The sequence below is a fragment of the Pecten maximus genome, chromosome 2, assembly GCF_902652985.1.
Source record: "Pecten maximus chromosome 2, xPecMax1.1, whole genome shotgun sequence".
Lineage (NCBI taxonomy): Eukaryota > Metazoa > Mollusca > Bivalvia > Pectinida > Pectinidae > Pecten > Pecten maximus.
In genome coordinates, this window is record NC_047016.1 from 18477017 (window position 1) to 18498830 (window position 21814).

At 39.3% G+C, this 21814-nt stretch overlaps 1 protein-coding gene across 1 annotated transcript; it reads left to right on the forward strand.

Moving 5' to 3' along the window:
• The first annotated feature begins 10 nt into the window (after window positions 1-10).
• On the forward strand, window positions 11-21777 carry LOC117320476 (L-proline trans-4-hydroxylase-like). The gene is made up of 9 exons (XM_033875070.1): window positions 11-2615; window positions 4369-4453; window positions 4784-4862; window positions 5394-5504; window positions 5928-6019; window positions 18736-18826; window positions 19301-19430; window positions 20288-20439; window positions 20524-21777. Exons 1-9 carry the CDS (start codon window positions 2600-2602, stop codon window positions 20605-20607), a joined length of 840 nt encoding a protein of 279 aa, XP_033730961.1. The 5' UTR covers window positions 11-2599; the 3' UTR covers window positions 20608-21777.
• Window positions 21778-21814: the final 37 nt, after the last annotated feature.

The window sequence follows — 21814 nt, forward strand, 5'->3', positions numbered from 1 at the left end:
ACTCACAATAATATTATCTCATAATAAAATATTTAACTCATAGTATTCTTTGGAGTTCAAAAACCGCATTGCCTAAGGACAAATTAGATCCAAACAAGAGCATGGGGCTACTTCACGAAATAACAATGCATTTAGTTCAATACGAACGGCATTTGACGTGTTTGTAATAGACGTCCTGGATGATTGCGGATACTTCTTTGGTAAAGTGGATAACCTGATGCCTTTGTCATTCGGTTTTTGTTATATTTTATTCCTTTTGCGTTCTTACCTTGATGATCTTATCGCTACCTTTATAGGTTGTAACACTACCATCTTGTAACAGCGTCAAAGTTATGTCTTAAATTTGCTTTCACGCGTGTTGAAGGTAAACGAAGGTTGGTTGTATTTGAAAGTAGGCGTATTGATAGTTAGCTAGACTGCAAGTTTTTCTAAAGATTTGCAAGCTGAGTTCTAGTTCTTGATTAGTTCACTCTAGTTGGAATCAGACACATCCCATAGACCAAAATTACAAAGCTCAGTTGTATTTTACTATTTTACTATTCTAGAGACAGGGGACAGTCTAATAATAAACCTGCCGATGATAGCTTAGTTATCATTAATCTTCATGAACGTAGGCTGGATGATAGTAGTTTAATAACTATATGTTAGAATAGCCTTACAGTTTTGGTAAATTATTAAACTGGACATGTAGACATGTCTTATTGACGTAACTTTAGGTATACCAACAAGTCATTTTCCTATTCTCAGCTTATTGGCTGCACGTAGATTTCTTCCTTACTCACAGTAAGCTGTCTGTATCAACCGTACCAATAACAGATTTTACACAACCTGACTCGGTACTGTGTCGGTTACCAGTCATGCCCCAAACACATAAACAGTGTTCCTCGTCATGCTGATACAGTGATGTTAGCTTTCCTGAAATCCAAAACATTTTGTTTCCGTATGACATTTAAATGGCCGACTTGTTCATTTCGGTACGATTTTCTGTCATTATCCAGTAGTTTTTCTCACATTAGAAGTGAGTTCTCTAATTTGCTAATTTCGTTCATTTTATATCTGGTAGGAAATTGAATTATTTATATAACACAAAGGATAGAAATAAATGTCACAATTATTACCATTTAAAAGTTGGGTATAATCTAGTAGTAGGTCGTTACATAGAATATCAGATCTGACCAAACAAAATAAGTATGTAAACAGCGAGGCACGAGACTACAGTACACAACAGGTCACTAACAAATGGGATTGAATGGATGGGATGCTCAGCGCAATTTCAGCGTTTTCTGTGGTTACCAAGTACAGTGGTTACCAAGTACAATTGAAGATTTACTTGCAAAGCTGTTGTCAAACAAGTATTTGATTAAAATATACGATACATATATCAGAGGACTCGAACAAAAAAACCAACATATTTCTATGCGGTAAATGGAAATGATTATTATGATTGTCCGAAACCTAATGTTAAAGCATCACTAGTGATGATATCAGGATTTTAAAGCAGTGATGGAATGCATTAATTGTAATCAAGTTAACAAATGTTTGGTTTCAATAGTACATGTAAAGTTGTAATAAACTGTCTTACTCAGTATTATTCTGAATTTCATTATGATTTCGAAGCTAGATGGTTGTAGTTATTTCTGCTTCAATTGATCGACCATCTTTTAGTTCACACAGTATACGTATCGTCACTCATACACATGCTGATGTCGCACGGTTGCCCAAACTCGTAAAGTAAGGTATTAATCAAATAGGCTACAAATAATTTGATAGAATGACCGGGAGATATCATTATAATAAGGACATCTCAGAAGCATTCTGCAAACAGAAATTGAATTGTGTTCTATCTAATACAATAAGCCCTTAAATGATTATATTTAATTAGTTATTTATATTTTCCCAACATTTATATTTTCCTATTTCCTAACATCGTGGTTGATTCCCTAATTACAAACATAAATACTAGTAACACTCGATAGCACACAAGAAACACATCTATTATTCATGTATTAAATTGTTTCTCGTCTGTTAATAACATTGAGATGGTGTAATTCTACTGTCAAACTATCACGATGCCTCAGTACCAACATTTAGCATTGCTGCCTTATAGAAACGTGTCGTTGACTCTACAGACTATTAGAAAAGAGACAACTGATCAATGCTTCTTTACGTATATCAATTATCCTTCCACGCAAAGTCTTATATAGTAAAATAAAGGGTTTTTGTTGTTGTCGCAATCATATAGTTCAAACGTGTCAGTAGAAATTAAGCGGCCAAAACTGAAACAAAAACGCAGACTGCTGTAATAACCATATGATAAGTCATGGATTGACGTCTGATATCGAGACTTAGTGTATGGAGATAACAGTATCTATATGTGACACAGGTATCTCCCTATTTGAATACGGTTTTAGGTGAAGGACAACTACACATTTGTCCAGTTGAGTACATTGTTTTACCGATATATAAATTTATAATTATTCCATCAACTTATGCATTAAGCGAACTCGAGCTTTTTAGTATTGAATATGTAAATGGTAAACATAGTGTATTCTCTATTTGATAGTGTAACACCAATCAGCACGTTCCGGTGGATGTCGAGATGGACAAATCCTGTGGTAAGCGTCACGTTCATGTTTGACTATCACTGCCTGTAATACAGTGCATCATATTTATCTTAATTAGCTCACTACGTCACTTCCTGTTGTGGTCACACTCGCAATACAAATCACGTGGTCATTTAAGTGTGTCATTTTGGTATTGAGCTGATCATTATTGTCTTGCAGTAGACAATAGTCGCTGCTTTTCGATTTAGATAGCTGTTATTGACATAGGATAGATTCATATCAAGGTGACAATTATTATACCTAGCTAAATATCGTAAATTTCGTGTAAATGTTTGTAAGATATCATGGGATTTGGGACAGGGATGGGAATCCCGACAGCTTAGTCGGTAGAGTACCGGTTATTCCAACAGCGGATGAAGATCCGAGGTATGTTGTAAAATCCCGGAACACGATCAAGGATTGTCCTGTACTGTCTCCTGGTTGTGTTCGTATGTCATTGAGTGAGGTAGCCATAAGCTACTGCAAGGAGACACCGCCTAAAATCACCCCATCTGTTCACGGGGTGATACACCATAACACAAACAAAGAAGTTGTAGAAAATGTATTACATGTTAATACACCTCAATTCAAGTAAAGAAAAATGCCTGTCAATGTTTTCTGATGGTTTTTTTCCCACGGTACATTAAATGCATTTAGATGTTTTATCAAGAGAACATAATCAAACTGTCCTAAAAGAGGAGTGAAGGTCATTATTTATAGCATTGTCTCATTATCCCAAAACATACTATTGGTACCCTATTTCAATTTTATGATAACTTATTTTTATATTAAGATAATACTATTTAGATATGTTGACTAACACTGTGGTAAATGTATAATATTGGATGACACTACTGTTTTAATTAATGGCATAGACACGTCATACTCACCGGGAAGTATAGCGAAAAAAAGTGCGCCTTCAGAAAACGAGAAACGCTGTATAAAAGGAGAAGAAACGTTTAAATGTCATTTCTCAATCATAGATAGTTACACATAAAGGTCTTCCAGTTAGCATCTGATAATAATGTACATATACATTCATTATATCAATTATGTTGAACAATCCCCTGACAGCGTAGTTTTAGGTAGGAGTATAAAGTCATTGGTTTTGCCTGTATCCTTTATTGTTACAATCCCGTCCATATTTTGAGAGCTTGACATCACCTTTTCGCATTTACATCGATATTCTCTTATTTTAAGTAGTATTAAGCTGGATGTGTCCATAAAAATATTCAAGGACATTTAAACATTTAATCGCTATTGTCTTCAAACCTCTTACAATATTGAATACGTGTTTGATATCGAGATTCGTGTATATTTTATCTAGTGTGGATATGTTTAATATCTCAAGAAACCAAGATGTCTTTTGCTGAATACCAGGAAAATCATAACGAAATGTCCTGGTTAATACGGAAAGACGTGGATCCTAGATCAATATAAAGATATACACAGCTCATGCTGAATAATAAATACAAAACTGTAGCATCGCCGTTATGCATTTTAACATATCTTTTAACACGATACGTAATTGACGCAGGCTAAAGTCTGTATGTCCATAATCCATAACAAATAAATATACAACAATTATTTATTTACAATATCTGTGGGTGTGAAATGATCTGTTAATATGAAGGGGTTAGTTAAATGAGAGTTTAAATTAGCATTGGCATTGATTAACATCAATAACCTACATCTGCCTGACATCACCTTACAATATTATCATTGCGAGTTGTACATCAATGTATATTTTACCATCAAATCTCAGACTTCAGATTGGGTGAGGACGGTTCCTTTGAGGTAACAGAGAACGTTCAACGTACATTCTGGGACAAAGGTTACATCATTATCAGGTACCTGTATGATTTACACTTGTAAATAAATATAAAACAAAAATAATGTGAATACTTATAGATAAACACAAATTGTAACCTGCTGTATGTGCTGTCTGATTAAGCACACAGATAACGAAGCTACGACCTTAACAAAAAAAACAAAAACAAAAATCTGTGTATGTCCTGAATCAGCCACCGTAGATATCCCTACATTGCGATATCTTTGAAATATCTCGACAATATTTACCCGTGATTATGATGAACATGTGGCCATGTAAATGATGTATGCCTGAAGTCTTCTATTGTATTTTCAATTCAGTGTTTGAATTAAAGATAACTTGATTTCAGGGGTTTATTGGATCAAGAGGAGCTGAATAAGGTGAAAGAAGTCATAGACAATCCCGACGTTCTTAAGTACCAGTATGGCGTGAGTAACCAGCTGATAGAAATATATCTTCAAACAATTGATGAGTTTTATACAATGTCTCGTCGTGTTTTCTTGAATAAAAAACACCTACTTGTTGTTCCTATTCCCTAACTCTTAATTGATTCTTATTGTTGTACCTACTGATTTTGTTAATACTTTTACGGTAGATAAACGCTACTCTTGTTAGATACAAAACCAGACGAATTTCTACAAAACGAGGTTTTAGATATACATGGAATTTACGTACAGTTTGGGTTAATGATAACAGTTAATGATTTGCGATTTACTAAGGGAAGTAACTCGATTGTGCTTAATCTCTACCAAATATATTCTCGCTGCATCCAATAAACATTTTCATTATTTGCTCAGTTTACTCATTTTTCTCAATTACCTACCCATTTACTCATTATGCTCATTTAACTCATAATGAATAAAGCTTTGGTTTGTATATGTGAATTTCATAGACCATTTTATTCAATATTATTTAGTTTTTATAAGGAGAAATTTCAATTTCAATTTGAACATGTGCAGAGACCAGACAAAAGCGGCAAGGAACCAAAACTTATACTATGGCAACATCCCGGTGATGACGTCACGGGAATGTTGGCTCGTTGCCAGAAGGTGGCAGGAACATGTGAAAAGGTATATAGCATTATATTATTTGATGTGTGACATATTTCAAAGCCGTATCAGATAACGTCTGGAATGGAGATTGATTCCCATAGAAATAGACTATAATAAGTCAGCGGTTGTAATTTTATATTGTTAACTGTGTTTCTTCTTACATATGAAAAACGAAATTAGTTCGTCTAGGATAGTTTACAACCTTTATCAGAAAGGAAGAACGTCAAATATAATATTACATTTCGATGATTATTTTCCATAGCGATATTTTATGAAATTGTCCTTCGAACCAAATTTAGAGTACATATACCATTAACAGTATTTTAATGCGTAACATATCTTGTAAATAAGTATCATGAGATGAGTGAATATGTTTCCTCGGATTAAAAGTCCAATTAAAGCTAATTGAGTTTAAATATGATACCTGGTATTTGTTGACAGCTTCTTGGAGGCGAGGTTTACCATTACCATACCAAACTTGTCACCAAGCAACCATACATTGGGGGCACCTTTGAATGGCATCAGGATTATGGGTACGTTAGTTTTTACATTCACAAGAATGTTTAATGTGACAGGAGAAAGGAGACAGAACTAGACTATGAGTAAGGTATTGTACCTATATTCTCTAGTCATATAGTCCAGTAACGTATCAATAGTCTAGTCCTGTCACAGTAACGTACCAATAGTCTAGTCCTGTCACAGTAACGTATACATAGTCTAGTCCTGTCACAGTAACGTACCAATAGTCTAGTCCTGTCACAGTAACGTATCTATAGTCTAGTCCTGTCACAGTAACGTATCCATAGTCTAGTCCTGTCACAGTAACGTACCAATAGTCTAGTCCTGTCACAGTAACGTACCTATAGTCTAGTCCTGTCACAGTAACGTATCCATAGTCTAGTCCTGTCACAGTAACGTACCAATAGTCTAGTCCTGTCACAGTAACGTATCCATAGTCTAGTCCTGTCACAGTAACGTATCTATAGTCTAGTCCTGTCACAGTAACGTACCAATAGTCTAGTCCTGTCACAGTAACGTACCAATAGTCTAGTCCTGTCACAGTAACGTACCAATAGTCTAGTCCTGTCACAGTAACGTATCCATAGTCTAGTCCTGTCACAGTAACGTACCAATAGTCTAGTCCTGTCACAGTAACGTACCAATAGTCTAGTCCTGTCACAGTAACGTATCCAATAGTCTAGTCCTGTCACAGTAACGTACCAATAGTCTAGTCCTGTCACAGTAACGTATCCAATAGTCTAGTCCTGTCACAGTAACGTACCAATAGTCTAGTCCTGTCACAGTAACGTATCCATAGTCTAGTCCTGTCACAGTAACGTACCAATAGTCTAGTCCTGTCACAGTAACGTATCCATAGTCTAGTCCTGTCACAGTAACGTACCAATAGTCTAGTCCTGTCACAGTAACGTACCAATAGTCTAGTCCTGTCACAGTAACGTACCAATAGTCTAGTCCTGTCACAGTAACGTATCCATAGTCTAGTCCTGTCACAGTAACGTACCAATAGTCTAGTCCTGTCACAGTAACGTACCAATAGTCTAGTCCTGTCACAGTAACGTATCAATAGTCTAGTCCTGTCACAGTAACGTACCAATAGTCTAGTCCTGTCACAGTAACGTACCAATAGTCTAGTCCTGTCACAGTAACGTATACATAGTCTAGTCATGTCACAGTAACGTACCAATAGTCTAGTCCTGTCACAGTAACGTACCAATAGTCTAGTCCTGTCACAGTAACGTACCAATAGTATAGTCCTGTCACAGTAACGTACCAATAGTCTAGTCCTGTCACAGTAACGTACTAATAGTCTAGTCCTGTCACAGAAACGTATCCATAGTCTAGTACAGTCACAGGAACTTATCTATAGTCTAGTCCTGTCACAGTAACGTATCCATAGTCTAGTCCTGTCACAGTAACGTATCTATAATCTAGTCCTGTCACAGTAACGTATCCATAGTCTAGTCCTGTCACAATAACGTACCAATAGTCTAGTCATGTCACAGTAACGTACCAATAGTCTAGTCCTGTCACAATAACGTACCAATAGTCTAGTCCTGTCACAGTAACGTACCAATAGTCTAGTCCTGTTACAGTAACGTACCAATAGTCTAGTCCTGTCACAGTAACGTACCAATAGTCTAGTCCTATCACAGTAACGTATCCATAGTCTAGTCCTGTCACAGTAACGTATCCATAGTCTAGTCATGTCACAGTAACGTACCTGTCACCGGGGTGTGGAAATATACCAGAGACAGAAGTAGTTCGTTTGATGGTTTAATATCAGATCATAAAACCTACAAAGACAAGACAAACATTTACTCACAAAGTCTTCCAAATCGAACACACTCACCCAGTCTCGAACGCGAGTTCCACACACCATTCACCATTACTACAATGTCAACTTACCAGGCTTCTATATGGCGACAATTCAACTCGGTCATCTCTCGATGACCGATGCTAGCTAGTGCTTTGCGCTGCTGGACCGCTTGCGCCGACGTCCAGCAATAGAATGATAGCTATAGGTAGAGAGATAGAAAGCCAGAAAGGAAGTTACGTAAACAGGTGTGGGAACGCAACGAGCGTGCAAAGCAAGTGCAGGTGTTAATTGCTGAGTTGCGTTCATGCTGATGTCCATGTCACGTCGGACTGGTCCGGCTACTTTGTACACATACCTTACATTCCACAAGACAGGTACTTTGACAGGATAATATAGACAACATGTCACGTACACAGGGACTTGACGCACACATACACAATGAATACTTATGTATACCTGGAGAGGTATACAACGTACAATACGTATACTATGTTATATATATATGAATATGTATATAACACCTGGGTTACATACTCCCCCCCTTAGGGAAAATGTGTCCCACATTTTAATAATTATCAATACACTAACATATATTGATTATCTAATGACTTGCAGCTGGAAACCAGTTATGTGGTCTACCTGCAACAAAAACAAATATTTGTGCATACACAAATCTAAAAATAAAATAAACAATTAGAAATGTAGCGCTGCAAGAAATGTAAATATTAAATAATTACAGCAAAACTCTAAAATACCTGTTAAGGTCCTTGGCGTACCTTAACATAATTGTCAAAGCTCCAATATCCAAGCTGAAAAAAATAAAACAACTGAAGTTTCAGAGAGCCTTAACTCTCTAAGGTTAAAACAAAATACTGAATAAACTTAGGATTTTCATTATTTAATCCCAGAACCTAACTACACAACACTTTTACATCTTGCGATGAGTGTCCAGGTATTAACCATTGAGAGCTAATCCCTTAGTAAGGACAAATCTGGGTGAAGTTCTCCACTGTAATGTCCATATATATATGAATATACACTGAATTTAATACAACTACACATTTTAAAATAATGATTCACGGTTTTTCTAGTGTAAAATGTTTCTGATATTATTTACACAAATATTTCATCTCTGGGTCCTTCCCTAGCGAGCTGTGACATAACCCAATCTCCATATCTGTCCGGGGGATTACGGGTTCTTTTTGGACGGACTGTCTGTTCCGGACTCTTGGGAGTTTCCGGGGCCACATGGACTGTGGATTCAGAACCGTGATCATCCCTGTGAGATACTGGAGACACAGTTGCAGGTATATCAACAACTCGGGATACTGACCTTGAGCTAACGTTTTCCGAGCTCCTGGACCCTTCTGGGGTGTTTGGGAGGATACTGGATAGGGGAGACAACTCCTGCCTACGTCTCTGTGGAATAACATATCGCACACTACAACTAACCTGTGAACTGCTCGTATCTGTATCAGAATCGGTATCTGGACTGGATTGTCTTACCTTTCTAGACCGGGTTACTGGAGCTGTGGGGGCTTTGCGGCTCACCTGCTCCTTCAGTTCACCAGTAGGTAGTGAAGTGTAGGGCAACAACATATTCCGGTGCAGTGTACGAAGGGGGCCAGTTCCCTTCTTACCACGCACCTTATAGACTGGTATCTCATTGTCTGAGATACTCACCACCCGGTATGGATCATGCTCCCACCTGTCAGCTAGTTTGTGTTTCCCTTGGAAACCCACTTTTCTGACAAGTACCAAGTCACCCACTTCTATGGTACACTCTCTAACTCTCGTATCATACCTAGCCTTGTTTTTGTCAGCTTTCTTACCGGCTTCCCTGGCTGCGGCATGGTAAGCATACTCAAGTTTCTTTCCTAGTTTGTCAACATACGAGTCGTGGTTAGCCGCCCCGCCGCTGTCCGTACCGATACCTAGAAAGGCATCTACGGCAAGCCTGGGGTGCCATCCAAACATCAGGAAGTGGGGAGAGTACCCAGTGGATTCACTCTTGGTGGCATTGTAAGCATGAACCATGGATGGGACGTAAGTTTTCCAGTCCGTTTTTTTTTCCTCTACTAGTGTAGCTAGCATGTCAAGAAGGGTCTGATTGAACCTTTCTGCAGAACCATTCCCCATAGGATGGTATGGGGTAGTTCTAGTTTTCTTGACCCCAGCGAGCTTGCATAGTTCCTTTACCAACTTGCTCTCAAAGTTACGACCCTGGTCGCTATGGAGCTTCTCCGGGAACCCATAATGTACAATGAAGTTCTCGTATATGGCCTTGGCTGTGGTATGGGCAGTCTGATTACGACACGGTACCGCTTGAGCATATCGTGTGAAGTGATCTACCATAACCAGTATGTTTTCATATCCTCCTCTAGATCTCTCTAAGCTGAGGAAATCTATACACACTAACTCCAATGGCCGGGTAGTAAGTATTGGAACTAAACCTGCAGCTCGTTTAACAGGGGTCTTTCTCCTGACACACCGCTCACATTGTTCAACCTTAGTTACCACATCTTTCTCAAGACCGGGCCAGTAAAATCGCTGTCGAGCCAGCCAAAGGGTCCTGTCTTTACCTTGGTGACCCACATCATCGTGGACACCCTTCAAGACCTGGGCTCTGTAAGCTGTTGGTACTAACAGCTGCTTAACCTGAGTACTGTCTACCGTAGCTGTCCTATATAGAACACCCTGATCTAAAGAAATGCGCCGACGTTCCCTAAGGTACTTGCGTACTTCAGGCGACTCATTCTTTGATGCTTCTCCCCCTGGGAAAAGGTCGCTACTAAACAAAGTACTCAGTCTAGCAAGAGCAGGATCTTTCCTCTGCTCTAGCACCCAATCAACCCTACAAACCTCAGTGCCTGAACCTACAACCTCCCCGGCCGAAGGAGGGGCAGTTTCATCTGACACAGAGGCAATCAATGGCACAGAAACCATGGCTGACTGACAAATTGCCTTTACTGCGTCCGAGAATAACTGTGGTTGACGGGAGAGACTATCCGCATCAACATTCAGTTTCCCTGATCTATATGATATGGTGAAATCATACGCTGCCAGTGCGGCTACCCAACGGTGACTCGTAGCATCCAACTTTGCCGTAGTGAGGACATAAGTCAGCGGATTGTTATCGGTGATCACCTCAAAGGACGTGCCATAGAGGTAGTCATGAAACTTATCAGTGACCGCCCATTTGAGAGCCAAGAATTCCAGCTTGTGAGCAGGATAATTCTTTTCACTGGGTCTAAGCCCACGGCTAGCGTATGCTATAACAACTTTGTGACCCTGTTGGACTTGGTAAAGGACAGCACCTAATCCGGACCCACTTGCATCTGTATGCACCACAAATGGTTTGGAGTAGTCAGCATAGCCTAAGACTGGGGGACTTACCATTTTGCTTTTAATGGTATCAAAGGCATTCTGCTGGGCTTCCTCCCAGGTCCACTTAGTAGGAACTGTTACTTTTTTACGAAGGTTTTCCTTAGCCCTTTTTGTAGTGCCATGACCTTTCAATAAAGAATTGAGAGGCTGAACTATCTTAGAGTAGTCCTTAACAAACCTTCGGTAATAACCAACAAACCCTAGGAACTGTCGAAGCTCCTTGATATTTTTGGGTATGGGCCAATTCTGTACTACAACTGTCTTATCAGGGTCAGTACTAATACCCTGTTCTGACACTATATGTCCCAAATAGGATACTGAGGTCTTGAAAAGTTCACACTTAGATGGTTTTAACTTCAGGTTATGCTCCTCAAGCTTAGCAAACACTGACTGTAACCTTCTTAAGTGTTCATCAAAAGTTTTTGAGAAAATCAAGATGTCATCGATAAATACCAGACACTCACGGAGAAGTAAATCTCCCATGCATTTCTCCATCAACCTTTGGAATGTAGCAGGAGCATTGGTGAGCCCAAATCCCATTCTATTACATTCATAGAAACCGAGATTACCCACCGAGAAGGCTGTTTTATATTTGTCCCCCTCCTCCATCTCTACCTGCCAGTATCCCGACCTCAGGTCCAGCTTTGAGAAATACTTTGAACCACTAAGGGTATCAATGACGTCATCGAACCGAGGGAGCATGTATGCGTCCTTTTTGGTTCGAGAGTTTAACATCCGGTAATCGATGCAAAACCTAAGCGAACCATCTTTTTTTCTTACCAAGACTATGTTTGACGAGAAAGGACTCTTTGACTCGCGAATGACGCCTATGTCCAACATGTCCTTAACATGTTGACGTACTTCCTCAAACATAGCAGGTGGAACTCGTCTGTATGGTTGCTTGAAAGGTTTTCCCTCTAATAATTCGACCTTATGTTTGATCAAATTAGTACCACCTAAATCACTTGGGGTTTTGGAAAATATATTACTCCAGTTACCAAGTGTTTGACTGACCTCAGCTAACTGTTCCCTAGTCAAATTATCCTTGTCTATAACAACACCAAGTTCTTCTGGTTGTGACTGAGGGACCATACTCTTTACATCCGATGCTAGATTATCGACTATCTGTACCCCCTGTACTTGACATAACTCAGATTTGGGTCTTATTGATATTGCCTTGGCAGTAATGTTACATATCTTTACATGAAGTCTCACAACACTTGAGCTCTGGTTTATGTTAACAACCCTGGGACATACAGTATAACTACTGTCCTGAGCCAAGTTTTCTGTAACAACCTGGTTTATCCTGGGATCAAATCCCCTCACCAAACCGTCAACAACAACCGACTCAAACGGTTGTACCTTAATAGGTTTCTTGTTCATGGACTTAACCAAAAAATGGTCACAGTGAATAGTGTCCATAGCTATCTGCCATTCAGCAGGAATCACATCACAACAAACTTTTTCATTAACCAGGTCTCTACACTGCCTAATAATATTGGTTCCTACTATAATTGGACAACTCTCATTGTAAGTAGTATTTGGAACCACAAGTACAGGGATGGGCATATCTAGATTGTTACAAAAAGGTAAAGTAAAATTACACTCAATGTAGCCTAAATATTTCAACCTAGATCCATCAGCTACAGAAACCTCAAGTCCCAATGACTCCAAACTATGAAGCACTGGACGTGGTTTTAATGACTCAAAACCTTTCTGAGAAATAGTCGTAACCATGGACCCACTATCGATAAGTGCCCTAAACTCTTGCTTATCAAGATAGATGGTACCCTCGTTAGAAACACCAACTAACCTATCTATCAAATTATCCTGGCCGTCAGCTCTAGCACCACAGGTCACCACTCGGCCATCAGTAGGGACCTCTACTCTTTTGGGTTTTTCTTATCCTGACCTTGACTTTTGCCTTGACCTTGACCTTTCTTTTGACCTTTCTTTTGATCCTGACTTTGACCTTTACTCTTGTTACCGTAGTAACCCTTATTCCTGTTCCCTTTCCTATCACTACCAGAACCCTTATTACCTAAAGTATCCAACTTTTCCAACAACAACTCCATTTTGGTATTCATGTCTTTTTCAAGAGCATGAAACCTTTCCTCTAATGACTTACATTCAGAACTGGTCACCGACTCACTTTGCACTGCATGCTGTCGGGCCTTAACTCCCTTAGAGGTTGAAGAAGATGCACTGTCCTTAGAAACAGTGTTCTGTAAGTTGATCTCTTTATCAACCATCCTAATCTCTCTAAGGAGTAGGTCAAAATCTTTGATGGTATCATATTTGTGCCTTGTCTGACTTTTTAACCTGTCAGATGACAAAGAGGTCCAAAATTTGTGACGCAGAAGCTCACTTTTTGAGAATGGATCCAAATATCCATGTTCTACTGCAACATGCAACATGGACTCAAGGCGACAACCAAAATCTGTTACAGACTCATCAGGCTTTTGAAAAGAATTAAAAAACTCCTGCATTATCATGCCATTAGTACTTACATCCCCGAAGAAGTTGTCTAGCTTGGAGAGTACTAAGGTGAGGTCTGGGCTATTTCCCAACGACATCAGCCTCCGACGTGCTGTGCCGCGCAATGATCTGCGAATCGCCTGAGACAAAAGACTGTCCGTAATTTCTGGGTCGTCTGTGAGGCACTGAACCTCAAAACGCCATTCCCTATAGGAAACATCCCCCTTAACCGGAGGATCTTCCCCCGAAAATTGAGGTATCTTGGGAACCTCTCGAGCTTTCACCAAATAGCTCTCATTATTGTCAAGGTCTGGCTCACCCCTACAGTAACCAGTATAGGGAGTACTGGTTCCAACAAAACCATCACCAAAACCAGGGATTTTCTCCTTTTTGGGAGTAATATCATATTTCCCTGTGGCACTCAGAGTTTTAATCATTTCCATTTCTGACATGGTGATGTTCTTGCCATCTGGTTTGTCATTAGCAACAGCTTGCTCATTATCAGTCATGCTTACAATTACAAATTTAAATAAGATATACCAGTGTAAAACTATAGCACTATAAAATCAACAGTGATAATATACCTACACCCAACACCAGTAAATGATGACCGAGTTGACCAAGTGATTGGGGATCCCCTACCTACAAGGCACTCGACACCGGGCACCGGTAATAAGTGACGTAGTACATAACACTGAACAAAATATCTACATGTATTTAAGAATGGAAACAAATATATGACAGTGAATGGCGTAAATTAAATAATCAGTTTACACACAAACTGTCAAAACCGATACAACAAACTTTTTTAGCCAGCAACGAGCTAACAAAGCCCCAGGATGAATACCATCCTTGTACAGTTTAAAATTGACAGACACCCTATAACTCCCCTGGGCCTTTGTTTTTCTGTACCTGAGGAGGTCAACTCTCAACAAAGGAGAGGTTACCCCCAAGTCGAAATTCAACGATTTGAGGAAATCATTCAGGAACAAAAGCTGTTCCCTGAGACTAACTTCTTGATCCTGAAATGACTCAGGCTCAGAATGACCTTTATAACGATTCCACTCTATGATAGAATAGGGTGGTATCTCCACAAATACTAACCTCACAGAGGGATACAAAGAGATAAATTTCTTGAACTCTGTTATATAGTAAAACAAATATGATTGGGCACTCTCAAAAGTTGTGTGACGTAACTCAATAAATGGGCCACGCTTAGTTGTCAGGTCGCAAGTACCTAACCACACATAGAGAGTAATATGACTGTGTAACTGTACAAGTTTGGGAATATTCCTATGTAGCCAAGGTAGATAATCCGCAAACCTAGCACCAGCTTTTGAAACAATTTCGAGATCTACACCCAAATTCCTAGCAATATCTAAATTTCTACTCAAAGAAAACCCTTTGCTAGAAGTTATTATAATAGGCTTACTGACTAGTTTTACATTTTTACAGTCAATAGGTTTCTCAATATATTTCTGTAATTTTGAATTCATACCAAAGCTGAAATAAATATTGTACACAAGTTACTCACATGCCAATCTTCATACTTTACTGTACTTAAATATTAAACTGTACACTGACTGCAACCAGCCCCTGCCAAACTGGTACCTGGCTGAAAATCAATACATACTTGTAACTTATCTGTACTGAATGCATATAATCTACACATAGAACATTAAATCCTATACACATAAGAACCAAAACACACATAACATTACATAATATAGGCACAAGTAGCCGATAAACACATAGTTGTCAAAGTGTCTGTTTCAGTCGTGAATTTGTAAGTAACATGAAAGCAAGTGGGAATTTGTAGATGGTTAAATAGACGAATAGTAATAGAAAAATGAAAAGATGGAAAGTACGCTACGCGCTAAGAAAAATCGAATTTATGAATATGACAAAGCCGAAACGCGAAGCCTGGCAAGCTGACAATACCTCAGCTCGCTCACAATCTCCTACCTACGGTCACCCTACATACTTACGCACTCCTCCCGAACTAATTAGACAACACAAAATACAATTACACAAATGTCAAAAAAGTCACAAAATCGCCATCTCTCTCAGATTCCGTCGACGAGGAGTCCGGATCTCCACCACTAAGCGAACAAAATCCTTCTCCACCGCACATCCATGATGTTTATGCCGGAAGTCAGGTTCTTTACCGCTGGGCTCGTTCGACAAGGAACATAATGTTACCGTCTGACATTGTGTAGTCGCCGCCTGGTTTCAATACTGTATGATTATCAAACCACGTTGGGCGCCATTTTGTCACCGGGGTGTGGAAATATACCAGAGACAGAAGTAGTTCGTTTGATGGTTTAATATCAGATCATAAAACCTACAAAGACAAGACAAACATTTACTCACAAAGTCTTCCAAATCGAACACACTCACCCAGTCTCGAACGCGAGTTCCACACACCATTCACCATTACTACAATGTCAACTTACCAGGCTTCTATATGGCGACAATTCAACTCGGTCATCTCTCGATGACCGATGCTAGCTAGTGCTTTGCGCTGCTGGACCGCTTGCGCCGACGTCCAGCAATAGAATGATAGCTATAGGTAGAGAGATAGAAAGCCAGAAAGGAAGTTACGTAAACAGGTGTGGGAACGCAACGAGCGTGCAAAGCAAGTGCAGGTGTTAATTGCTGAGTTGCGTTCATGCTGATGTCCATGTCACGTCGGACTGGTCCGGCTACTTTGTACACATACCTTACATTCCACAAGACAGGTACTTTGACAGGATAATATAGACAACATGTCACGTACACAGGGACTTGACGCACACATACACAATGAATACTTATGTATACCTGGAGAGGTATACAACGTACAATACGTATACTATGTTATATATATATGAATATGTATATAACACCTGGGTTACATACCAATAGTCTAGTGCTGTCACAGTAACGTACCAATAGTCTAGTCCTGTCACAGTAACGTATCAATAGTCTAGTCCTGTCACAGTAACGTACCAATAGTCTAGTCATGTCACAGTAACGTATCTATAGTCTAGTCCTGTCCCAGTAACGTACCAATAGTCTAGTCCTGTCACAGTAACGTACCAATAGTCTAGTCCTGTCACAGTAACGTACTAATAGTCTAGTCCTGTCACAGTAACGTATCTATAGTCTAGTCCTGTCACAGGAACTTATCTATAGTCTAGTCCTGTCACAGTAACGTATCCATAGTCTAGTCCTGTCACAGTAACGTACCAATAGTCTAGTCCTGTCACAGTAACGTACCAATAGTCTAGTCCTGTCACAGTAACGTATCCATAGTCTAGTCCTGTCACAGTAACGTATCCATAGTCTAGTCATGTCACAGTAACGTACCAATAGTCTAGTGCTGTCACAGTAACGTACCAATAGTCTAGTCCTGTCACAGTAACGTATCAATAGTCTAGTCCTGTCACAGTAACGTACCAATAGTCTAGTGCTGTCACAGTAACGTATCAATAGTCTAGTCCTGTCACAGTAACGTACCAATAGTCTAGTCATGTCACAGTAACGTATCCATAGTCTAGTCCTGTCACAGTAACGTATCTATAGTCTAGTCCTGTCACAGTAACGTATCAATAGTCTAGTCCTGTCACAGTAACGTATCTATAGTCTAGTCCTGTCCCAGTAACGTACCAATAGTCTAGTCATGTCACAGTAACGTATCCATAGTCTAGTCCTGTCACAGTAACGTACCAATAGTCTAGTCCTGTCACAGTAACGTATCTATAGTCTAGTCCTGTCCCAGTAACGTACCAATAGTATAGTCCTGTCACAGTAACGTATCCATAGTCTAGTCCTGTCACAGTAACGTACCAATAGTCTAGTCATGTCACAGTAACGTATCTATAGTCTAGTCCTGTCCCAGTAACGTACCAATAGTATAGTCCTGTCACAGTAACGTACCAATAGTCTAGTCATGTCACAGTAACGTATCTATAGTCCAGTCCTATCAACAAGACTGACATGTTACCTGTAACAATTCTCATGCATGTTACGTGAAACAATTCCATGGCATGTTACCTGTAACAAGACGCTGGCATGTAATCTGCGACAATTCCCTAGTATGTTACATGAAACAATACCATGGCATGTTACCTGCATCAAGAATCTTGCATGTTACCTGTAGCAATAGCATAGCGTATTACCTGTAACAAGACTTCAACATGTTACCTGTTAAATACCCTCGCCTGTTACCTTTTACAATACCATGACATGTAACATGTAACAAGACTCTGGCCTGAGACAAAAGTATTGGTATATAGTCTGAAAGGAGACAAGATTTCGTTACCTTTGACAAGGCAAGACATGGCATTCCAACGGTAACATTATAACAGTAAAATGATATTATACGATACTCTGGTCATTCCTTGGTAGCCTGATGATAACTGTCGGTTGATTCTTCTAAGTAATAATTAGTACCAAGAAATCTTGGCAACTGTGACTTAATGTAAATTGTGACTGATGCGCGTGCTGTCACGTGATGACCCGTGACATGGTCGCTATTTTATGTCGATGCTGTTTCATGCAGTTGTAGAAGTCTGATGAAAGCGGCTATTAAGGTGTTTGCTAATCGATGAGAATAGACTTCGAATCAAGCATTGTTACGACTGTTACACACCTGTTAGTGATACTGGCGTAGATATTAATTTAGATTACATGTAAATAATTTAATCATATCACTTCCACGCGAGGTATAACAGTCAATCAAGGCAATGGTAGGGAATACTCCTTTAGTGTACATGCACATAACTCGGTTGTTTACATGTGTATCCGTGTGACCACCATTCGTAACAACCCATTCGACTGTCATTATTTTGTGCCTTGTTTTAATGAAGATAATGATTCCAAACCGGTTTGAACGGTCACGATAGCATGCATCTTAAATTAGACATAGACATATATGACTATCTATTACAGGTCTCTGATTCAGACAATCACATTAGACCTATTGTAACTTATTCTCAAAAAGCCATTAGTATTTATATTCCAGCCACATGTATAACCTATGAAGTGTGTTAACTGTTACAGGTACTGGTACAAGTACGGCTGTCTGTTCCCTGATATGATGAGTGTTTTTATTGCTGTGGATCAATGTAGGAAAGCCAATGGATGTCTCCAGGTGATGTATTTACTGCAATACGTGACACGCTGTTTATAAAACATGGATCTGACATTATTCCTAATATTCGTGACATTATCTGTTTGACATACTGTCTGATAAAATGTTAAAACGGAAAAAAACATTTTGTTCACATCTGTATTTATTTTATTGCTATATATTTAGTTCATCGTAATTAGTTATCTACGCTAAAATCTCTTAGTTGTTCTTGGTTTAGATTAAAAGGTTTTAACCCTCTGGTGTCCTCAGTTATAGTATGGCCATGCTAGTAATCGTAGTTATATTGTATTTACAGCAATATGTCATTCGTTAGCTTTCCTTCGATTCTGCGACTTGTCATTGCATTCCAGCTACTGAGCGGTTCCAGCTTGAAAGGCTGTAAGCTGACCTGTTTATATACATTAACTTCCAGCTACTGAGCGGTTCCAGCATGAAAGGCTGTAAGCTGACCTTTTTAAATACATTAACTTTCAGCTACTGAGCGGTTCCCACAAATGTGGCAGGATTGACCATACGATCGTGGCCCATCAGACTGGGGCTGACGTCACTAGGGTAGCGGACCTACAGGGACAACTTCAACATGTAACTGCCGAACTGGACGCAGGTACACGGATTATAGTCATGTCATACGAATTAATGGCGAAAAAAAACAGCAACAACCGCTGTATCAAGAAAGAAAAATAAACAAAACTAAGATGTAAAAAAGGTTTCAAAACATGATTCAATTTGAAAATAATTTCAATCATTATTTGGAGAATTTCTAACATTGCCATAACCCATGCAAATGGAATGGAGATCTGTATAATTCAGGTATATCTTCCACTATTGAAGATATGTTTTTTAATCAGATTGAATTAGTAGTTGTTTTTCAACTCCCTAGGTATGAAGTTATGAACTAATCATTACAACTTTTGAATAACATTCAGTTTATACCACACGTGCAAAAACTCGTAGTGTGTTTTGATTGGCTGAAGCGGGATTATTTTCAATCACGCGGTTCAATGCCATTTAATTGGCTATCACTTGAAGGCTGCTTCACGATGTCCCGGAAATGATACAAGAAGTAGTTCGCAGTTGCTTTGAAAAGAACAGACGTACTTATTGTTTGTTATCATTAGTAATAATATAGTAGTTCCCTTACATTTTCGATATTATAAGTTTTGCATATTCAATAGCGGTATTTCAGTTTAGGTTATATCCTTACACCACACCCTGATATTGGGAAAAGAATACACGTTGACAAAAAACAGGTCAATTCACCTTCTGGATAACTTTTCTTTTGTGGAAGAAACAAGTAGGACACACTCGTGGTTGTTGTATATGAAAGCTTGTGTTTATGTAACATTTGAAAAATAACTAACTTGAGTGAAAAATGCCATATACAACAACCAGTCTTTGTTTAATCTCTCTATATATTAATGTGTAATAACCATAGTAACCAAAGTATATGTTCCCCGCTAGGTGACGCTCTGTTCTTCCACTGTAATGTACTTCACACAAGTAGTGACAACACTAGTTCTGATATCAGACGAGCGCTTATTCCTGCCTACAACCGGAAGTCTAACGATCCTGGACCACACCAAAAACATCCGGGCTATCGTCCAATGAAACAGGTAAAAGCATTGCATATTTAAAAATTATTATAATTTTTAATTATTCTGTGTGTAAAGACTTTAAAAAATCACTTTTTATTTTAGGTTCCCGATGATGCTGTTCGACTATGCACAAATACGACCAACTTTGAGGGTAAAGATTTCTGGATCGTACAACCACAACTATAACACCATACAAGTGACACCATACAAGGAACACCATACAAGTGATACCGTACAAGTGACACCACACAAGGAACACCATACTAGTAACTCCATACAAGGAACGCCATACGAGTGACACCACACAAGGGACACCATACTAGTAACTCCATACAAGGAACGCCATACAAGTGACACCACACAAGGAACACCATACTAGTAACTCCATACAAGGAACGCCATACAAGTGACACCACACAAGGAACACCATACGAGTGACACCACACAAGGAACACCATACTAGTGACACCACACAAGGAACACCATACTAGTAACTCCATACAAGGAACACCATACGAGTGACACCACACAAGGAACACCATACTAGTGACACCACACAAGGAACACCATACTAGTAACTCCATACAAGGAACGCCATACAAGTGACACCACACAAGGAACACCATACGAGTGACACCATACAAGGAACGCCATACAAGTGACACCACACAAGGAACACCATACTAGTAACTCCATACAAGGAACGCCATACAAGTGACACCACACAAGGAACACCATACTGGTAACTCCATACAAGGAACGCCATACGAGTGACACCACACAAGGGACACCACACAAGGAACACCATACTAGTAACTCAATACAAGGAACGCCATACGAGTGACACCACACAAGGGACACCACACAAGGAACACCATACTAGTAACTCAATACAAGGAACACCATACAAGGAACGCCATACGAAGGACATAACTGATGAAGTGGACATCTAATCCGGATTCAAGCAATCGGACAAATCTTACATATATTTAATATTTTTGAAAAATGATTGTTCTAACTGATCTCGATGCTAATAGATATTAGTTACATTTGGTTGGTATGGTTTAACGTCCTATTAACAGCCAGAGTCATTTAAGGACGTACCAGGTTTTTGAGATTGAGGAAAGCCACCGGTCTAAAGTCAGTACCTGGCAACTGCCCCACGTAGGTTTCGAACTCGCAACCCAGAGGTGGAGGGCTAGTGTTAAAGTGTCCGGACGCCTTAACCAATCGGCCGCCGCGGCCCCTTAATTAGTTATAAGTATACCAAACATATCCATATTTCAGTGAATATGACATATATTTAATCATCATGTTTGCATGTATACACAATAAACAAGCAAACTATGAAGATACCTCGATTAGTTTGATGATTATACTTATACACGACAAA